Here is a 15,834-nt window from a genome sequence, read left to right on the forward strand (position 1 = left end):
ATGGTCCAATATGGAAGGGTGATTTGATCCAAATTGAAGGAGCTAAAGAAGGGAAAATAGAGAATGATGTGGCCAAAGAATTAGAATAGGGTGGATGAAGTGGAGGGGTGCATCTGGAGTGTTGTGTGATTTGATTCCGCTCCTCGAATTGAAAGTCGCATTATTCTAAGGAAAATATCTGAGAGAAGTCATTTTTTTTCCCGAGGAAATATCTGAGAAAGTCGTGATTTCCACTCCGCAGCTTTCTTATATTCTCATCTTTCCCAGGTAAAACAGTATGGAATAGACACATTCTAAGCCAGGTGTCATTTTTCTCATGGACAGCACTTTAAATGCACTATTTCCAATCTGACAGGAGGATGTAGATCACTTGTTGATTCATTGGTAGTCACGAGTGGGTTTCTTGTGATTTTCCAAGGTAATGGATTTACTGCATTGATCAAACAATCACGTTCATCTCCTATTAGGGAAGCATAACATGAAATTTGCCATCCCTATCATCTGTGAGATCTAATGGACCAAAAGAATGAGATGAATTTTCAGGCATATCAAGCCCCTTTGGACAGGATATCTTTTCCCGAGCTTCCTGGGATTTATTCTATATTTGTAATGGGGACAGCCATGTACAATTTGCACCTATACAATATTCTGGTTTTTCTACTTTCTGTCTATTTTAATAAAACATTTATCTGGTTCAAGACAACAACAAAAAACAAAATCAACAGGAAGGAACGGAGAGAAAAAAGGATGTCAACTTCGAAAGGGTACCACTTAGTTCTATGTAAAATCTCACTCAAATATGTATTAAACACATTATTCAATGTTAAAATTGCATGAGTACCACATAGTGCATACCTCAAGCTCTGAATCCGCACACCAAGCTTTTCCCTAGGGGTAATCGATTTTTTTGTAGCAATGAAGTCCAGGAACTCCTCGGCCCCAATATCTTTATCCTTGCAAGTATCCATAAACTCCACAAGGTACAATATCATTTCCTCACTAGTTATTTTAGCAATCTCCGTTGCATCTGAAGGAACTAGAAAGTAATGCACCACAAGTGGGTGTCGCAACAAAGGACCCATCTCAAGTTCTTCAAAACATTCAACACCCTCATTCTTGCAAATCGCAGCTTTCAAATCATACAGCGACGTAATTCTCCGAACCCCAACGAAGCAATGAATAAAAGCGTTGACCTACACAACAGAAAATAATAAACCAATACGAAAACATTAACAAACCAGACAAGGCCAACAAAAGAACTCCGTTAACTAAAAATAATTGTAAAGTTACTACCTTTCCTTCGGTCACCATAAGGCGATTCAGTGAAGGAATTTCCTGCATCTGAAACCCCAGAGAGCTCCATGAATCGACTTGGAGAAATAACAGCGCAGACTGGGAGACTTTCCATGCCGAGACGCTTTCACCAACGGCTAGAAGATTGCGATGAGCCTTTACTACAGCACAGTCGATCCTCTCGCGGGCTTCGCTTGGTTTCGAAGTGGAACTTTGAGGTTGGAAGCAAGAGTTGGGGAACTGTTGGAGAGGTAAAGTTGGGTTTTGAAGGTGAGAAACCTGAGAGGAGAAGTTAGGGTTTTGGAGGTAGGGATTAGGGTTTTGGAGTGGAAAGGTGGGGTTTTGGAGGTGAGAAGACTGAGATGATTGGAAGTTAGGGTTTTGGAGGAAGGGGTTAGTGTTTTGGGTGTAAGGGATTGGGTTTTGGATGTAAGGGTTGGGGTTTAGGGGAAAGTACTGAGGAAGTGGTGGTGCTGGTGGTTGCGCCGGCCCACGAGGGCCGCCGGAGGGACGGGGGCGGTAGTGCTGGCCGTACATGGAGTAGAGTTTGCAAAAGCCGCAAACACGCGGGAAAAAGAGAAAGAGGGTTCGGAACAACGGCTTTTGTAATTGATGCAGGTTAGTTTGTTCTTGATGGTGCAGGCTTTTCTCCCTGTAGCGCGTGTTGCATACATGTGATCTACTGCATAGTCAATCTTGATCGTCCATAATTTATTACAGCCACTTGATCCAAACTGAATATTAACTCCCTCCGAAGAATCTAATGAGTAGCCTTCGGGCTTAGTTTAATACTTTTAAATTGAAGGGAAAAAATCCTCTCCAATTCCCCAATGGTCCAGTTCAGGGTAGAGAGGTTGATAGTTGGTAGGCACAACATCCAACGGAGTCAAATTCGAGAAAAAAAAAAAATGGATCAATGAGCTCGGACTGTTGGATGTCGTGCCTACCAAGTGTCGACCTCTCCACACCTTTGGGAAATTGAAGATGATTTAAATCCGAAAAATTGGCCCCCTCTAGTGTGGTTTTCCCTACATGTCTCCATGCGAAGATTTATTATGATTTTATTGGTTATGAACAATTTTTTTTTTTTTTTTTGGGGATGGGGGGGGGGGGGAGGGGGTATGCACAATTAAGGATGTTAATTGGTCTGGTTTTTATTTTTTGATTTGGTTTCGATTCGACTCAGAATACAATGTGTACCAAACCAAAGCTGAATTGAAACCTAATAATTATCATAACCTCATTCGTAATCGTACCGCATTATTTCTGATTTTATTTGGCTCCTATTTTATTTATGTATTCATTTTCATTCGGTTCATATGTGTTGAATAGAAGCTGTCAGTCAAAAGGGGGTGAATTAGTGACAAAGTTCTCACAAAGATATCATCGATTTGACACATGACTTCTGTGCTTCCTTATGTGGGTATCGCAACCTGACCCCCTCGCGGAGTTTTGGGATATGAGGAAGAAAACCTCCTCAGTCTCCGCTCTTTCACCTCTGCCCCCTATGATTGGGGGTGGTTTATTTACGGTCTAGGTTATGGGGTTCACTTTTAGAGCTCATTGTCATAAATGGGGGATTGGGGTCATGCTTCATATATGTTAATAGTAGTTGCCACCTAGGGTTTGGACTAGGTGAGTAGTAGCCCAACCCATAGGGAAAGAAAAGGCTACCTAATTTTGTTTGGCTTGGTCAGAGATCTTAGGTAAGCGGTCAGATTACGAGAGTGGGAAGGTAATAGCAACTCATCTTGTGCGGTTATATCAATCTTCCCACTAGATGCTAGGTTTCGAATATTCTTCCATGATAATAAATCTTATATCCAATATGCAAGGCTAACTTGAAATGCAATAATTATGAAATAAAAGTAAACATGTTATCCTAAGAGTATTATGTACACTAAAACAAATAACTTTAATGGCCTACATTGCACTAACTAAGAAAAAGTGAGTATGTACACTTGCATGCAAAACTGACAAATGCTATAATTGTTGGTTGATGTTTACATCAATTTGCAACTTTTTTTGGCCTAGCATGTACACTTTTAAAATGACAACCTTCAGTGGCAAATTGAAAATTGCAAATTCGTCAACAATCTAGGTGCAAGCCTCGATGAATTTAGGAACCAGTCCTTAACGGCAAGGTTTGAGTTGCTGAGAAAAATGCCTCCATGGCCCCATTAAATATTTCTTACCAGAAGAGCCAAGTCTAATTCTAATATTTGGAGGTAAAACAGGGATTTGTCATGATTGCAAAATTAAAGTCCTTTACCTCATCTGAAATTTTTTAATATGCATTTGCTTCCTTCTGCACATAAGGCAGGGAAGAAGGATTTGAATCTGTAAATGTCAGGGTACGAGTTCGATCAGTTGGCAATTCTTTAGCTAAATCTAAACAGCCCAACAAACAGAACCTTAAGATTTAGAACTTTTCGTTCGGATGAAGAATATAAATTCATTATAAAAATGGTAAATAATTTTAAGAACTGAGTTCCTGAGATACATGCACATGTGTTAGTCCTCTTCATAGCTACAGCTGCTACATTGTTCTCACCCTAAAGAACATCATTGCAAATGACCATTTTTTAAGTATCAGATGAACTGCTTCAAGAACTCTGTCGCCACAAGTCTTCCCCGTGTATTGACAGACATTTTCAATTCACTAATCTCTTTATCAATATCCTGAAATTTTGAGACATGTAAGTTTAAAACTATTCCAGCTCAGAAACAAAAATAGCAACATTAATGGCATTATTGCCTATCACTTCATACGAAAAAAAAAATTTTATTAGAAAAGAATCAAGATACTGTACAACAACAATGGGGCAACTCCCCAAAAACCCAAACAGAAAGCATGACTAGACACGCCTGATACATCCAATATTCACCAGGCCAATCAACGACCGCCACGTGTCACAGACGACCCGCTCCATAGCCAAGGGGAACGAGCCGGGGTCCCAGCACCAGGGCGCGGCCAGCACCCAGGCGCGGCCTCACCCAGGCACGGCCTCACCCAGGCGCGGCCTCACCCAGGCACGGCCACCACTCAGGCGCGGCCTCACCTAGGCGCAGCCACACATCAAGGCGCGGCCTCACCCAGGCGCGGCCACCCCTCGGGCGCGGCCACACATCAAGGGGTGCGGCCTCACCCAAGCGACAGCATCGTGGGTACGTGAGGTGGGGCCTACCCACCTATGACCCGATCGTATCGCTAAGACTCATGTCACCACCAGGACTCTAGACCGCCGCGAGGTCACGTCACCCAGACGGATTCAAGCACCAAGGACGTTATCACCACACGCGGGTATCTATCCACCAAGGATCTTGATACCACCAGGACACTCCCTCCCACGGGGAGATGGTCAATCAGGATAGAGCCCTGTTACCCAGGGCCTCTATCCACTCAACGGCACAATCGTCATCAAACTGGGACTCTCCACACCGCCATACACTACTATAAAAGGCAAGGTACACAACCCCATCAAGGGACATCAAAACTCATACTGAATAATCACTATTCATCTATTTGCGCCAGATCTAACTTTGGCATCGGAGAGCCCTAGGCCGGAACCACACCGGTTCTCTCTGTTGACCCCTTGGTCCACTTGCAGGTGACGGCACTCGCAGGACCGCTCGACGATTTCTTGACGCAACAACGCCCAAGCACAAAATAAAAGACTCACGGTTCAAACTTATGGTAATAGTTTGATTCTAAGCTTCAGGAACTTTGGACAAAACAAATGAGGGCCCCTAAGTTCAAAATTCTGGGGTAAAGAGGAAGCATGATGGTAACAACTCATACATCACGACAGCATGGAGAATACATGACTAAATTGATAGTTTTGCTTTGGGTGTTTTCAGGAGACTATGTGAACTGCATCCCATCCTAATAGCAGGTGATTTTCTATGTGAGGATGAACAAAAAAGAACCTCCTAAATGAAATCCCCTAGTACACAGAATATGGTACCTAGATAGTGAGGATATCAAGTCTGACTGCCAACTTTGTTGAATACTTGCTTTCCTAATGAAAAGCCCCCTAACTATATGTCAGGAGAGACAAACTAGGAGCATGACCCCATTGGTTAAAAGGCATGTTTTTCAAGTCAAAATGAGTTATGAAGGTTGTTTGCTATGAAAATGACCACATCCTGAAATAGACCTTGCAACCTAAGTAGCCTTGCGTCTGAAGTAGCACTTAATCCAACATAGCTTATGAATTCTGTTCTTGTATTTTTGTTTATCTATTTATCCATTAAGGGTTTTGGAGTTGGACAGTGGGGACTGTGCTTTGGAGGGATACTGTACAACTGGGAGCATACCAATGCATGTAGCACCACAGCTAAGTGGTGATTGGAGAGTTTTGGTTTAATTATCAGAACCAAGTGACTGCCAGACAATAAGATTATCACAGTTAATCTACACCAAGGAGCACCATGTCAAAGGCAAAAGATCAAATAAAGATTAATAGACTATACAAATATAGTGTTCAAGATTAATACACGGTAGAAGATAACAACAGCTTAGTATTGCATAGCATTGACCAATTCGTTAAGGAACCCCATGTAACTATGTAAGTAATGTGGGTGTCATGAAAGGAGAACCATTACAATGAAAGTGATAATGGGTACAAGGGTAGACTAAATAGACCTCCACACCCAACTCTTGGCACTCCCCTCCACACTATCAGAAAATGATGTTCTCCAACATAGTGTTTGGGCATCTCTTCCTGTGTACATCAACTACGAAATTTTGAAGAAAATGGCACACAAAATTGGGTAAGGGGGGAGGGTAAAATTATTTCAACAATTTTTCTCTTGCAATATCTTCCTCCATTTTTCCCTAATTAAGACCCTTCTGCATCTCTTCCTTTGTTTAATTGGATCCATGTAGCCGACCCCATTAAGTTGGGAGAAGGCTGAGTTTGTTGTTGTTTAAGATCCTTCTGCATCTTACTATTTTCGGTTTATTTTTCTTCTCCTTTTTTTTTGGTGTGTGTATGTGTGTGTGTGTGAGAGAGAGAGAGAGAATTCATATTTTGTACTTATCCAAAGCCATAAAGATGATGGAGCTAGGTTCTCTTATAGGGTGAGTTCAAACAAAATAACACCCACTAAGTCCAAGTAGGAAGCACAAACAAAAAATCTGAAAATTGTACAACAGTTGTTAGCAGCTTCAACTAGTAAAATCAGGAAAACCAGAGGAAATATGGTTCAGCTATTTCAATGGTATGATTATTTGTTTTGCTTAACAAAATTGCCAAGTTGCATTAACCAAAGTTTAAAGTGGATAACGAAACAAGTCTCCGAAACATAGAACGCAATTGCAGAGAGCCAGTCCATGGTTACAAGATAATTTCATCCACTGACCCACATAGAATTAGGAAAACAAGTAGCAAGAAAAAGATTTAGATATTAAAAGTCCATCGAAGTCTTGCCTCCATGAACTGCACAATAAAATCTATAAGTTTGTGCTTTTGCATGTCCTCGCAATGATAGTTGGTGATAAGAAAGCTAATGTCATAACCCTGCAATGATAGTTTGTGATAAGAAAGCTAATGTCATAACCCTGCAAAGGAAATATGATTATAATCCAGACACATGATTTCGTTGCATTTCAAACAATGATTTAGGTATAGAAATTTTGATCGGATGGGTCTTGGCCAGTAACAGTCCAGACCAAATACAGATACAGATTGACCGACCTGAATAAACTACCAGTCCAGACCAAATACAGATATGGGTCTCTCTCTCTCTCTCTCTCTGTGTGTGATAAATTTACTATTATTCCACAAAAAGAATCATTTGAGCTTAAACATGAAGTTGCTCCTATTCCGACTTCTGATAGTCAACAAACAAGTATGCCATTTTATCGCAAGTTTACGAAAGACACCAGCATTGGTATCTTCCATAAGGTATCTTAACGAACTATATGAGATGAATTACATACTGTTACTTCAAAATCACAATGAATAGGTCAATCAGGAAAAAAAAAATACAGGGAAAAGTACTAAACATAGCTGAGTCAGAGAAGACAACACATACCTGAACTGGTTTTCTCCTCAATACCTGGAATGCCTCTGCCCTCATTGACAAAAATCTAAGGAATTTTCTGGTTAGTATATTTTCAAGTTCATCTGCCTGCTTTACCTATACAAGAAGGAATTCATACGACTTATGAGAAGTAGAAAACAAACTGCAAGGCAAAAAGGATAAATCTTAAAATTTTAAAATAAAACATGTAGAAAGAAAACCTCCTGTGAGAGAGATGCAATCCCAGTTGACAAGAATAAGAGGAAATGGTGTACATTTACTGCAACTTGCTTGACAAACACCAGTACAGCTCTTGTTTATCGTGTAAAAAAAGAAAAGGCATACCCAGTGCACGAGGCTCCCACCACTGCGGGGTCTGGGTAGGGTCATAATGTCTTGTATTATCGTGTATTAGCTAATAATAAAATAATGTACTACACTTGTATTTAATGCCCATTTAAAAGTTCCAAGAATCTTATAACCAGACATCATAGTGCAAAATCATTGTTTAGTCTCCATCTTGGTGCACCAACTCTGGACCCCAGCCTAAGCTACAAGATGGAAAATTATGAAATCATCATGAATAACAAAGAGAATGCATACACATGGTAATACAATTTTGTTTTTAAAGTCCCAGTCAAGGAAGGCATCTTGAAATGATGGAATTCCACATAGATTATCCTCTTAAGTCATGGAAATTCCAGTTTCACAGACCATCTTGCTTAGCTCATCATGAACACCCACAAAGCAATACTGATACCCACTGCAAGGTTTGAATTAAATCATCCTCGTTCCACTCAGGAACAACTCAAAAGACCAGAAGCCAGTAAATAGCTGACAGAGAACCTGCTCCCCGTCAATGACCCTTCTTTAGAAGAAGAAATTTGTGGTTAACAGTTCCACTTGGTGAAATAAAGCAAATCTTTATGCCAGTCTAGCAGGATGACTTAGTTTCTACACAAAATAGAACATCATATCCTCATGACATCAAAACAGTCTTGCACCAAAAATATTGGCAGAAACAACCACCAATAGTACAATTAATGACAACGATCATGGTCTTTTACTGTGAGCATGCACTAGAAAAGATTAGGTTTATCAACAAAAACTCAAAACACACCATAACCACTTCATATTAACAGACAATATTTATGAAATATAATGTATTTTTATCTTCTAAAAAACTTGATTTGTGGTCATTAAGTATATCATAAAGTATCTGAAACATAGACCGTTCAGTTTCACCTTAATGCTTATGCGAAGGGAATTGATGGATGTCTCTATCAAGCATTTCTCAGCCTCGTTACGACAGATCAATACCTGAGACAGAATTTCAAAATTTAAAGCTACATTATTGACTAGAATCATAAAAAAGGACAAACGAATGGGCGATATGAAGAGAAACCCATTGCCTCTGTTGAAAGAAATTATCATTAACATAAAATTACTATGTATTTCACTCAAAAAAATCCCTTAAAATTACTGAGTAGGAAGTAGATTTAGGCAATGGCTGTAATATACAAGATTTTTTTTCCATTTTTCTTGAAAGAAGGTAAATGAAGGGATGCAAGAAGTTGTTACTATACAAATTTTGATGAACACATTGCAGAAAAAAGAAGATAATTAGAAAGAAAAGAGATACATTAGAAAAGAGATACATTAGAAATAAAGAAACTCTTAGTGAACATTATGTGCGTTAGAAATTACACAAATGATAGATGAGTTGGTTTCAAATTATACTTAAATTCATGTTAACCCAACACCCCATTCAAAACCCCAGGGGGTATCATGCCTACTGCTAAGAAGGTTCTTACAGGATTCAGCAAAAGTTCCGGGCTGGTCCTGGAAAAAATAAAAGGATATAATTAGAAGCTCCTCCAAGAAGCAACAAAATATTGATACATAAACTGTGCAACTGAAAATGAATTCAGCAACATCAAGTATAACTTTCATATCTTTTGTGGAATAAATATCTAATATACCAGCATGCACGCGCCCTCACGCTCACACAACACAAAAGCCTTAATAGATGAAAGCAAGTAAATAAATACATTGTCTGAGTAGGGATATTTATGTTTCCATGACACGAAGCAAGGTTTTAAAAACAGGTTCACTCGTGAGAGACTACAACAGACTAGAATGATTATGAAACACAAGCCAACCAAATATTATTAGAAGCTTGCCACTAATCTGAAGAACAATCAACGTCCATTGGGAACAAAAATGATCATGGACCATGACATGCTCTTTTATAGTAACAAAAAAATTGGTAATGAAGAAAAGAGGCAAAGCAGATGGACATGAGAATTTGAAATGACAACTTCCCATGATATATGAAACATACCCTGTCAGTGCCCCATCTCAACTTTGGCCATCTAACAATGTTTTAAGAGACAAAAAGAAGGCTGGGACCTCTTTGGATATGTGAAAAAATACCTCTAAAGAACATTTCATATTTCTTCCCAACTAAACTCATTACCAGAATCACACCTTCAATTAGCACCTTAATCAACCAAGCCTTCAGGCAAAAATGGAAAGCCGCCAGCTTGCAGCAGTAATTGGCAACTATTGGGGGAAAAAACCAATACTAAAGGGCCTGAGTTTTGAAGGAAGCCCATCATAATTGAGTTCCATCAACCAATGTTCATGAAGTAGGTAAATTTGGTAATGTTAACTAACTGCCATGTGGCAAACTGTCATAGTCTATCCACCAACGTTTATGAAGTTGGTAATCTGGCATCATTCAGAAACTGCCATGTGGTAAACATTGATAGGTTTTATGTAATTGAGAACCCTACACTCACCTCATCAGTCAAGTTTCAGCTTTGAGCAAACGTGTGACATGGACATGCCTTAGAATGCGGCAATTTTTCGTTACAATTTTCACTATCTTTTGAGGTTTTTTTTTTTTTTTTGGTAGAAACTCTCTTTTGAGGTTGAAACTTGAACCATGGGGTAGATATGGGGTTCTTTATAACATGAAGATACTCCTTTTTCCCATAGGTTAATTAGTGAATCCTCATAAATATCAACACTCAGACATACTTTTCACTCTCTTTTGAGGCATAACATGCTCATTTGAGGTTGAAACTTGAACCATGGGGTAGATGTGGGATTCTTTATAACATGAAGATACTCATTTCTCCCATAGGTTAATTAGTGAATCCTCATAAATATTAACACCCCCCCTATATTTGTTGCGGATTTTATTACATGGACATAATATAGCTTTACAAAATTTTATTTTTATTTTTTTTAGCATAGCATTACAATTTATATGTCAAGAAGTTAAGCTAAACCACAAAGCATCTTCAACTAATTTGCATTGCCAAGTGTTTCCATCTATTTCTTTACCCTTCAGGCCTTCATCGAATGACCACCTTCTCCTTAATCCTTCAATCAACCAACATATGCTTAAGACTAAATATTAAAAATACTAAAATTAAGCAGTGCAATTAGCAAACTTACTTCAGCTCAACTTCTGGCTTGTTGTGCCTTTCAACTTCTTGACAGGGAAAGTTCTGCAAGAGCACAGCATACAGAAACATGAGGATTGTCTCACAACCTGTATTATCTATTTGTTTTATAGTTATCACAAGAGATACTAGGTAGAATGTAAGAGCATTATGTAGGTCAGTCAGAGAGCCAAGACCAAACTCAACTTTCTACTTTGAGCCTGCCCACCTTGAGTGATGGTGCTCAGCTCATTGTATGTCATATAATGCCACATTTTATTTTATAATGTGATATTGTTATATTATGCTATATTATCCTATATTATATTTCTCTTGTTTGCGGTTAAAAAATTTATATCGTGATGTTAAATATAATAAACCTCAATCTCAGATTCAATTATCAATTTCAATTTCTATTGTACTAATTTCTCGTCATGGGCTCTTGATGAGTTTTTTTAAGGCTCGCACACTTGGGTCAATCGGCCATTATATAAAAACAGGACTGAAGTGAACCAAGACTGCTCTTGGCAAAGCCCACCAAGACTAAAAACCAATGCTGAGCTGGGGAAGCTCATCTCAGCTCAGCAAAGTTCTTTGATGACCTATATATGCCGGATCACTAACAATAACTCAATTGCACATTCTTACAAACCACCAGACAAGCTAAACTTCAATGTGTATTAACATTAAGTGATCATAACAACATGACAGACACACACCTGCAAGCACATGGCAGCCTCTAGAGTGTTTCTTATACATGCCAAGTACGATCTCAATGTGTTCGCCTGAAAATGGTCACCAAAAAAGAATTTCCTTCAGGCACAATGGAATCTACAGGACTATCGTTATCATTCTAAAATGTACAAATATGGAAAAGAGCACTGTGGTATTGAACAATACAAAGTAGCACGTAAAAATTAATCTATTTTTGCCTACCAGCTCCATAATTTAATCATTAACTGTGTCGGTTACCAATCGTCCATAAATAATCTTCTACATTGTGGTCAAGTGCCTAGTGCACTTGGTAGCTAGTGGTGCGTAAAGGTCCATTGCTACCAGGAGGTCTTGAGTTCAAGTCTCCTGGTGTACATCCTACATCCCCCCTTACCTATCAACAAAAACAAAAAAAATCTTCTACATTTACTTTATTAAAAAGAAAAAAAAATTTCCAAATTCAAAGAAACAATTACACTAATTCAACTGAATCAAAGCAATGTTCAAGGGACAAAATTTACAAAACTTTGTCGCAAATTCAAAATTTCAGTTGAGAACTCAATGTTAAAGTGATTAAATCGAAAAATGTAAAGACTCAATGACCATGCAAATCACTTATCTCAAAAAAATGCGATCTACACATACCATAAAACTAAACAAAGCCAAAACAGCCATACAAATTTGCTAGAATTATACACGAAATGCAGAAAACCCTAGATCGCGGAGTCTGATCGTGCAAATTTTCTATGAAATAAGTTGAAAGCATCCGAAGTTGGCGTGTTAACTTTCATTTTTACCATTTAAGGAGGAATTTGAGAAAGTTCGACAATAGCGTACAGTGCTGTAGAAGTGAAGCCGACTTCGCTTTCCAATCTGCGAGCAGTTACAATTCCCGCTTTTCTGCACTATGGGAACTGGTATAGTTTAGTTTTAGAAGCGTTTTAATTTAACTGTCAGATCAACCCAATGGGGGAGAAAAGAAAAGCGCAAGGAAGAATAACCGCAAAATGTAAATAAAAAAATATATAATCTGACCTGCCGGATTCGAACCAGCAACCTAAGGGCGTGTTTGGTTGCAAAGGAAATAGGAAGGGAAAATTATCACCTCCAGTTTGCTGACCGGCCCAGTTCCCCAGTTCCTCTAATAGGGGGATGGTGGACCACACCCGAGCAGGGTGTTTGGACATGGGTAGAGAGGTCATTTCAGCCCCCCTTTGTTAGAGGAACTGGGGAACTGGGCCGGTCAACAAACTGGAGGTGATAAAGATCCAATAGGAAAGAGAAGGGAAGTGAAGGGAATTTTTTTTCCCTTTTAAGTCGTTTGATTGCAAAGGAAGTAAAGTGAAATTAATTTTACAAAGTTGTTTGGTTGTTTGTAAAATTGATGTAAAATCAATGTAAAAAGTTTTTAAAATTTGTAATCCAACCTATTATACTAACTTTCACTTATTAAGGCTCTTTCTTTACAACTTATGAAAAAAGGAATGCTAACCCGTGTTGTAGTGCGGTGCGTACCTACGCTTAGGCATTGCCATGCAAAATGGCCGGTGCACCCCTGGAAAGGCAAAAAGGACTAGGGGTGCGCCGATCATTTCAAACTTTTGTAATATATAACAAAATTTTAATGAATTTGAAATTCTATTTGAAAACACATCATATCCACCCCATTGAGACCCATAACATTTACACACAAATGTGCATGGGCAATTAGAGAGCCTCTAAATTCTAACAATTTGGATGGTCAGGAAAGGGTATCGCACATCAATGGGGGGATATTATCAGACATTCATAAATAAATGGGTAGACATTTATAGTCATTAATGACCATTGAAGCAAAACCAAATTATAAATTCGGGCCTAATGATTCAAAATGCAAACATTCAATAAGCCTCTTCTGCATTTCACCTAAGCAGGGAAGCTACAGGCACTACACCTTCTCTCTCTCATGTCATCACATGAGGTCATGGACAAGCCCTCGAGTCCTATTCTTGTGTCCACATCTTTCTCCAATTTTTTTCAGAGGTGATGGTGTAATTGAGATTCTTCTTCTTCTCTTCCATATCACCACCATAAAGGCCCAAAAGATGGTTTGCCCAAGTAAAAAACTGCAACCTTTTTAGCCTTTGATTGATTAGTGCTTGATGAGCACAGTCTATGTAAAAATGCAGGCATTCGAAGCAAAAATTTTACTAGAAAGCATGACCAAACTGTTCATGTTTAATGATTTTAATCTGGTTTTGCTAGATCACTTCTTGATCATCATAGAGATATCATTTTCTAAGGCTTCCTCATAATATTTATTGGATTTTGTTGAAATCTAAAACAAAAACGTAAAATGATTAGAAAGAGAGGAAAATATTTTACTGAAATATTCCCAAATCAATGGCCTACTAGAAACCAGAATTGCAATGAACCAGAAACTATGAATATGCAGAGACTAAATGTGATTAGAACTTGCAAATCCCAAATCTAATGGGGCTGAAACTAACATATATTAGAGGTCCTAATGGGTTGAGTAAGAAAAAACAGAAAATAGCAAGCAAGATGATGGCTAGATTAGTCATAGTTGTTTTGTATTTATCTTACCACATCAATGGCCTTGATCAAGAAACCTATCCACCTCTTCCGTTGCTCCACACCCCTAACTAAAAATGTCTTTGCTTGAGTTTCATTTGTCATGAGGAACTCAAAGATGTGGTCAAGCGTATCTTCACTAAGACCATCTACTTCTTTATGTCCCTATGCCCTTTTAAATGGTGTCAAGAGTGAATCAAAACCAAAAACCACCATTTAAAGTTGAATCCAATCAAATAAGAGGGTTCAAGTTAGGTTTTAATTTCCCCTTTTGTTGTTTGTAATTGATATCAAAATTAAGGGAGAAAAAATGTCACCTCGGATCCCAGACACAAGGGCGTGCAAAATGGCCGCTACATCCCTGATCATTTCCAGGGTTCCAAGGGGTGCAACAGCTATTTTGCGCGACCCTATATCAGGGCAACGTACGTTATGCAACTGGATGACATTCTTTTTCCCCAAAATTAAATAAATTGCAACGGATAAACCAATAAAATCTTGACTGCCCCAATTTAAAACTACTACTACACCCTAAAGTAGTAAAATCTCTTCGATTTCGAGAGTGATTCTTTTTCATTCTTTCATCTCTTTGGTTCTCCATTCTTCAACTATGAGTTGAGATGGTTGTATAATTTATGAATATTTAGATTTTTTTTTTTTTTTTTGGTAAACAATTTTTAGATTTTATTGATTGATGGGGTTTTACATAATGAATTTGTTTAATAGTTCAAAATATTTTAAATTTTATATTTATACTCATTTGAATATATTTATTTGATCCACATAAATTCATATTTCTGATGTGTTCATATGGTGTTCAATATGTCAATTGTAGTTTAAAGCTTTAAGGTTTCCTAATGATTTTGTAAATTTCATCTTCCTCAATGCTATTATAAAACTTATAGAACCAGATTCAAATTGATACAATCAAACAGAAATCAAATCAGACAACGGAAACCGAATAAAATTTGTATCATCAAAACTAAATATAAATCAGTTTAGGTTTATACCTATTTACATCATGGACTAGATTGGAAGTAAACCATTTAGGTGGAAATGAACCGATGAACATACGGAACGTGTCCCCACCCTTTCTTGCACTCCCATTGATTGGATGTGGGGATTCCATCACATGCAGGCTCTTAAATTTTAAAGTGACAAAAATATTTTGAAAATGATAGAGATTATGGTATAATAGGCAAGATGACGGTACCTGGTCGCATGGCCCATGCACTAGTGCGGGGGCCAATGGTAATCTGTGCAGAAGCATCACAGGAGACGGGATTCCCACCTTTCCATGGAGGTGGTGCTCATGTCCACCTGTGTCTACCAGTGTCTAGGCACGAGACCACACAACCAAGTAGCGTTATTTTTCCCTAGTAAAAATACTAGCTTTATGTGTGTGTGTGTGTGTGAGAGAGAGAGAGAGAGAGAGAGAGAGAGAGAGAATCCCACCCACATTGTTTGGACTTACTAGCTTTAGGGGTGTGGGGATACGTTCCGACACCGTCTTACACTCTCAAGTCTCCCTATCTATTGTCCCTGACAATGTGAGCCTTTGTATTGATGAAATCATTCCCCGTGCACCTCATTTGGTGGGCATGGGCATGGTTTTAGGATCGGTATCGGATCGGTGGAATCGCCCGGTTTGTATTGGTATCGACAGTTTTTTATGTTGATCCAATAGCGATCTAGCATCGATGGATCAGAACAGACTAAGGATAAAAATGTAAAAAATACTGATTTTTAAGTTGAAACCATGAGTAAA

At 38.5% G+C, this 15,834-nt stretch overlaps 2 protein-coding genes across 4 annotated transcripts in view; both read right to left on the reverse strand.

Moving 5' to 3' along the window:
- The window catches only part of LOC122667521 (protein NO VEIN), an 81,135-nt gene extending 79,265 nt beyond the window's left edge, over positions 1 to 1,870 (reverse strand). For both annotated transcript variants that reach the window (XM_043863812.1, XM_043863814.1), the window contains exons 1-2: positions 1,294 to 1,870; positions 856 to 1,193 (exon numbers count right to left, since the gene is read on the reverse strand). In XM_043863812.1, the coding sequence (XP_043719747.1) occupies positions 856 to 1,193; positions 1,294 to 1,830 (875 nt within the window). In that variant the 5' untranslated portion in view covers positions 1,831 to 1,870. The remainder of the gene's footprint in view (positions 1 to 855; positions 1,194 to 1,293) is intronic.
- Positions 1,871 to 3,731: 1,861 nt separating this feature from the next.
- Positions 3,732 to 12,352, reverse strand: LOC122670146 (actin-related protein 2/3 complex subunit 4). 2 transcript variants are annotated; one of them, XM_043867124.1, is made up of 8 exons: positions 12,290 to 12,352; positions 11,498 to 11,563; positions 10,792 to 10,844; positions 9,138 to 9,165; positions 8,569 to 8,643; positions 7,336 to 7,440; positions 6,729 to 6,818; positions 3,732 to 3,975 (listed from the first exon to the last, which is right to left on the reverse strand). In XM_043867124.1, the coding sequence occupies exons 1-8, from the start codon at positions 12,290 to 12,292 to the stop codon at positions 3,886 to 3,888; spliced, it is 510 nt and encodes a 169-aa protein (XP_043723059.1). In that variant the 5' UTR covers positions 12,293 to 12,352; the 3' UTR covers positions 3,732 to 3,885. The 2 variants fall into 2 exon arrangements, with proteins under 2 accessions (XP_043723059.1, XP_043723060.1); XM_043867125.1 differs by lacking the exon at positions 8,569 to 8,643 and having other exon boundaries at positions 12,290 to 12,322.
- Between the last annotated feature and the right edge of the window lie 3,482 nt (positions 12,353 to 15,834).

Source organism: Telopea speciosissima, chromosome 7 (genome assembly GCF_018873765.1).
Source record: "Telopea speciosissima isolate NSW1024214 ecotype Mountain lineage chromosome 7, Tspe_v1, whole genome shotgun sequence".
Lineage (NCBI taxonomy): Eukaryota > Viridiplantae > Streptophyta > Magnoliopsida > Proteales > Proteaceae > Telopea > Telopea speciosissima.

Coding starts and splice junctions, on each gene's coding strand:
- LOC122670146 (XM_043867124.1), bottom strand. Junction 9,166..10,791: donor AAGCCAGAAGTTGAGCTGAA/GTAAGTTTGCTA, acceptor TATTTTTTCCAG/GACCAGCCCGGAACTTTTGC. Junction 6,819..7,335: donor TGAGGAGAAAACCAGTTCAG/GTATGTGTTGTC, acceptor CTATCATTGCAG/GGTTATGACATTAGCTTTCT.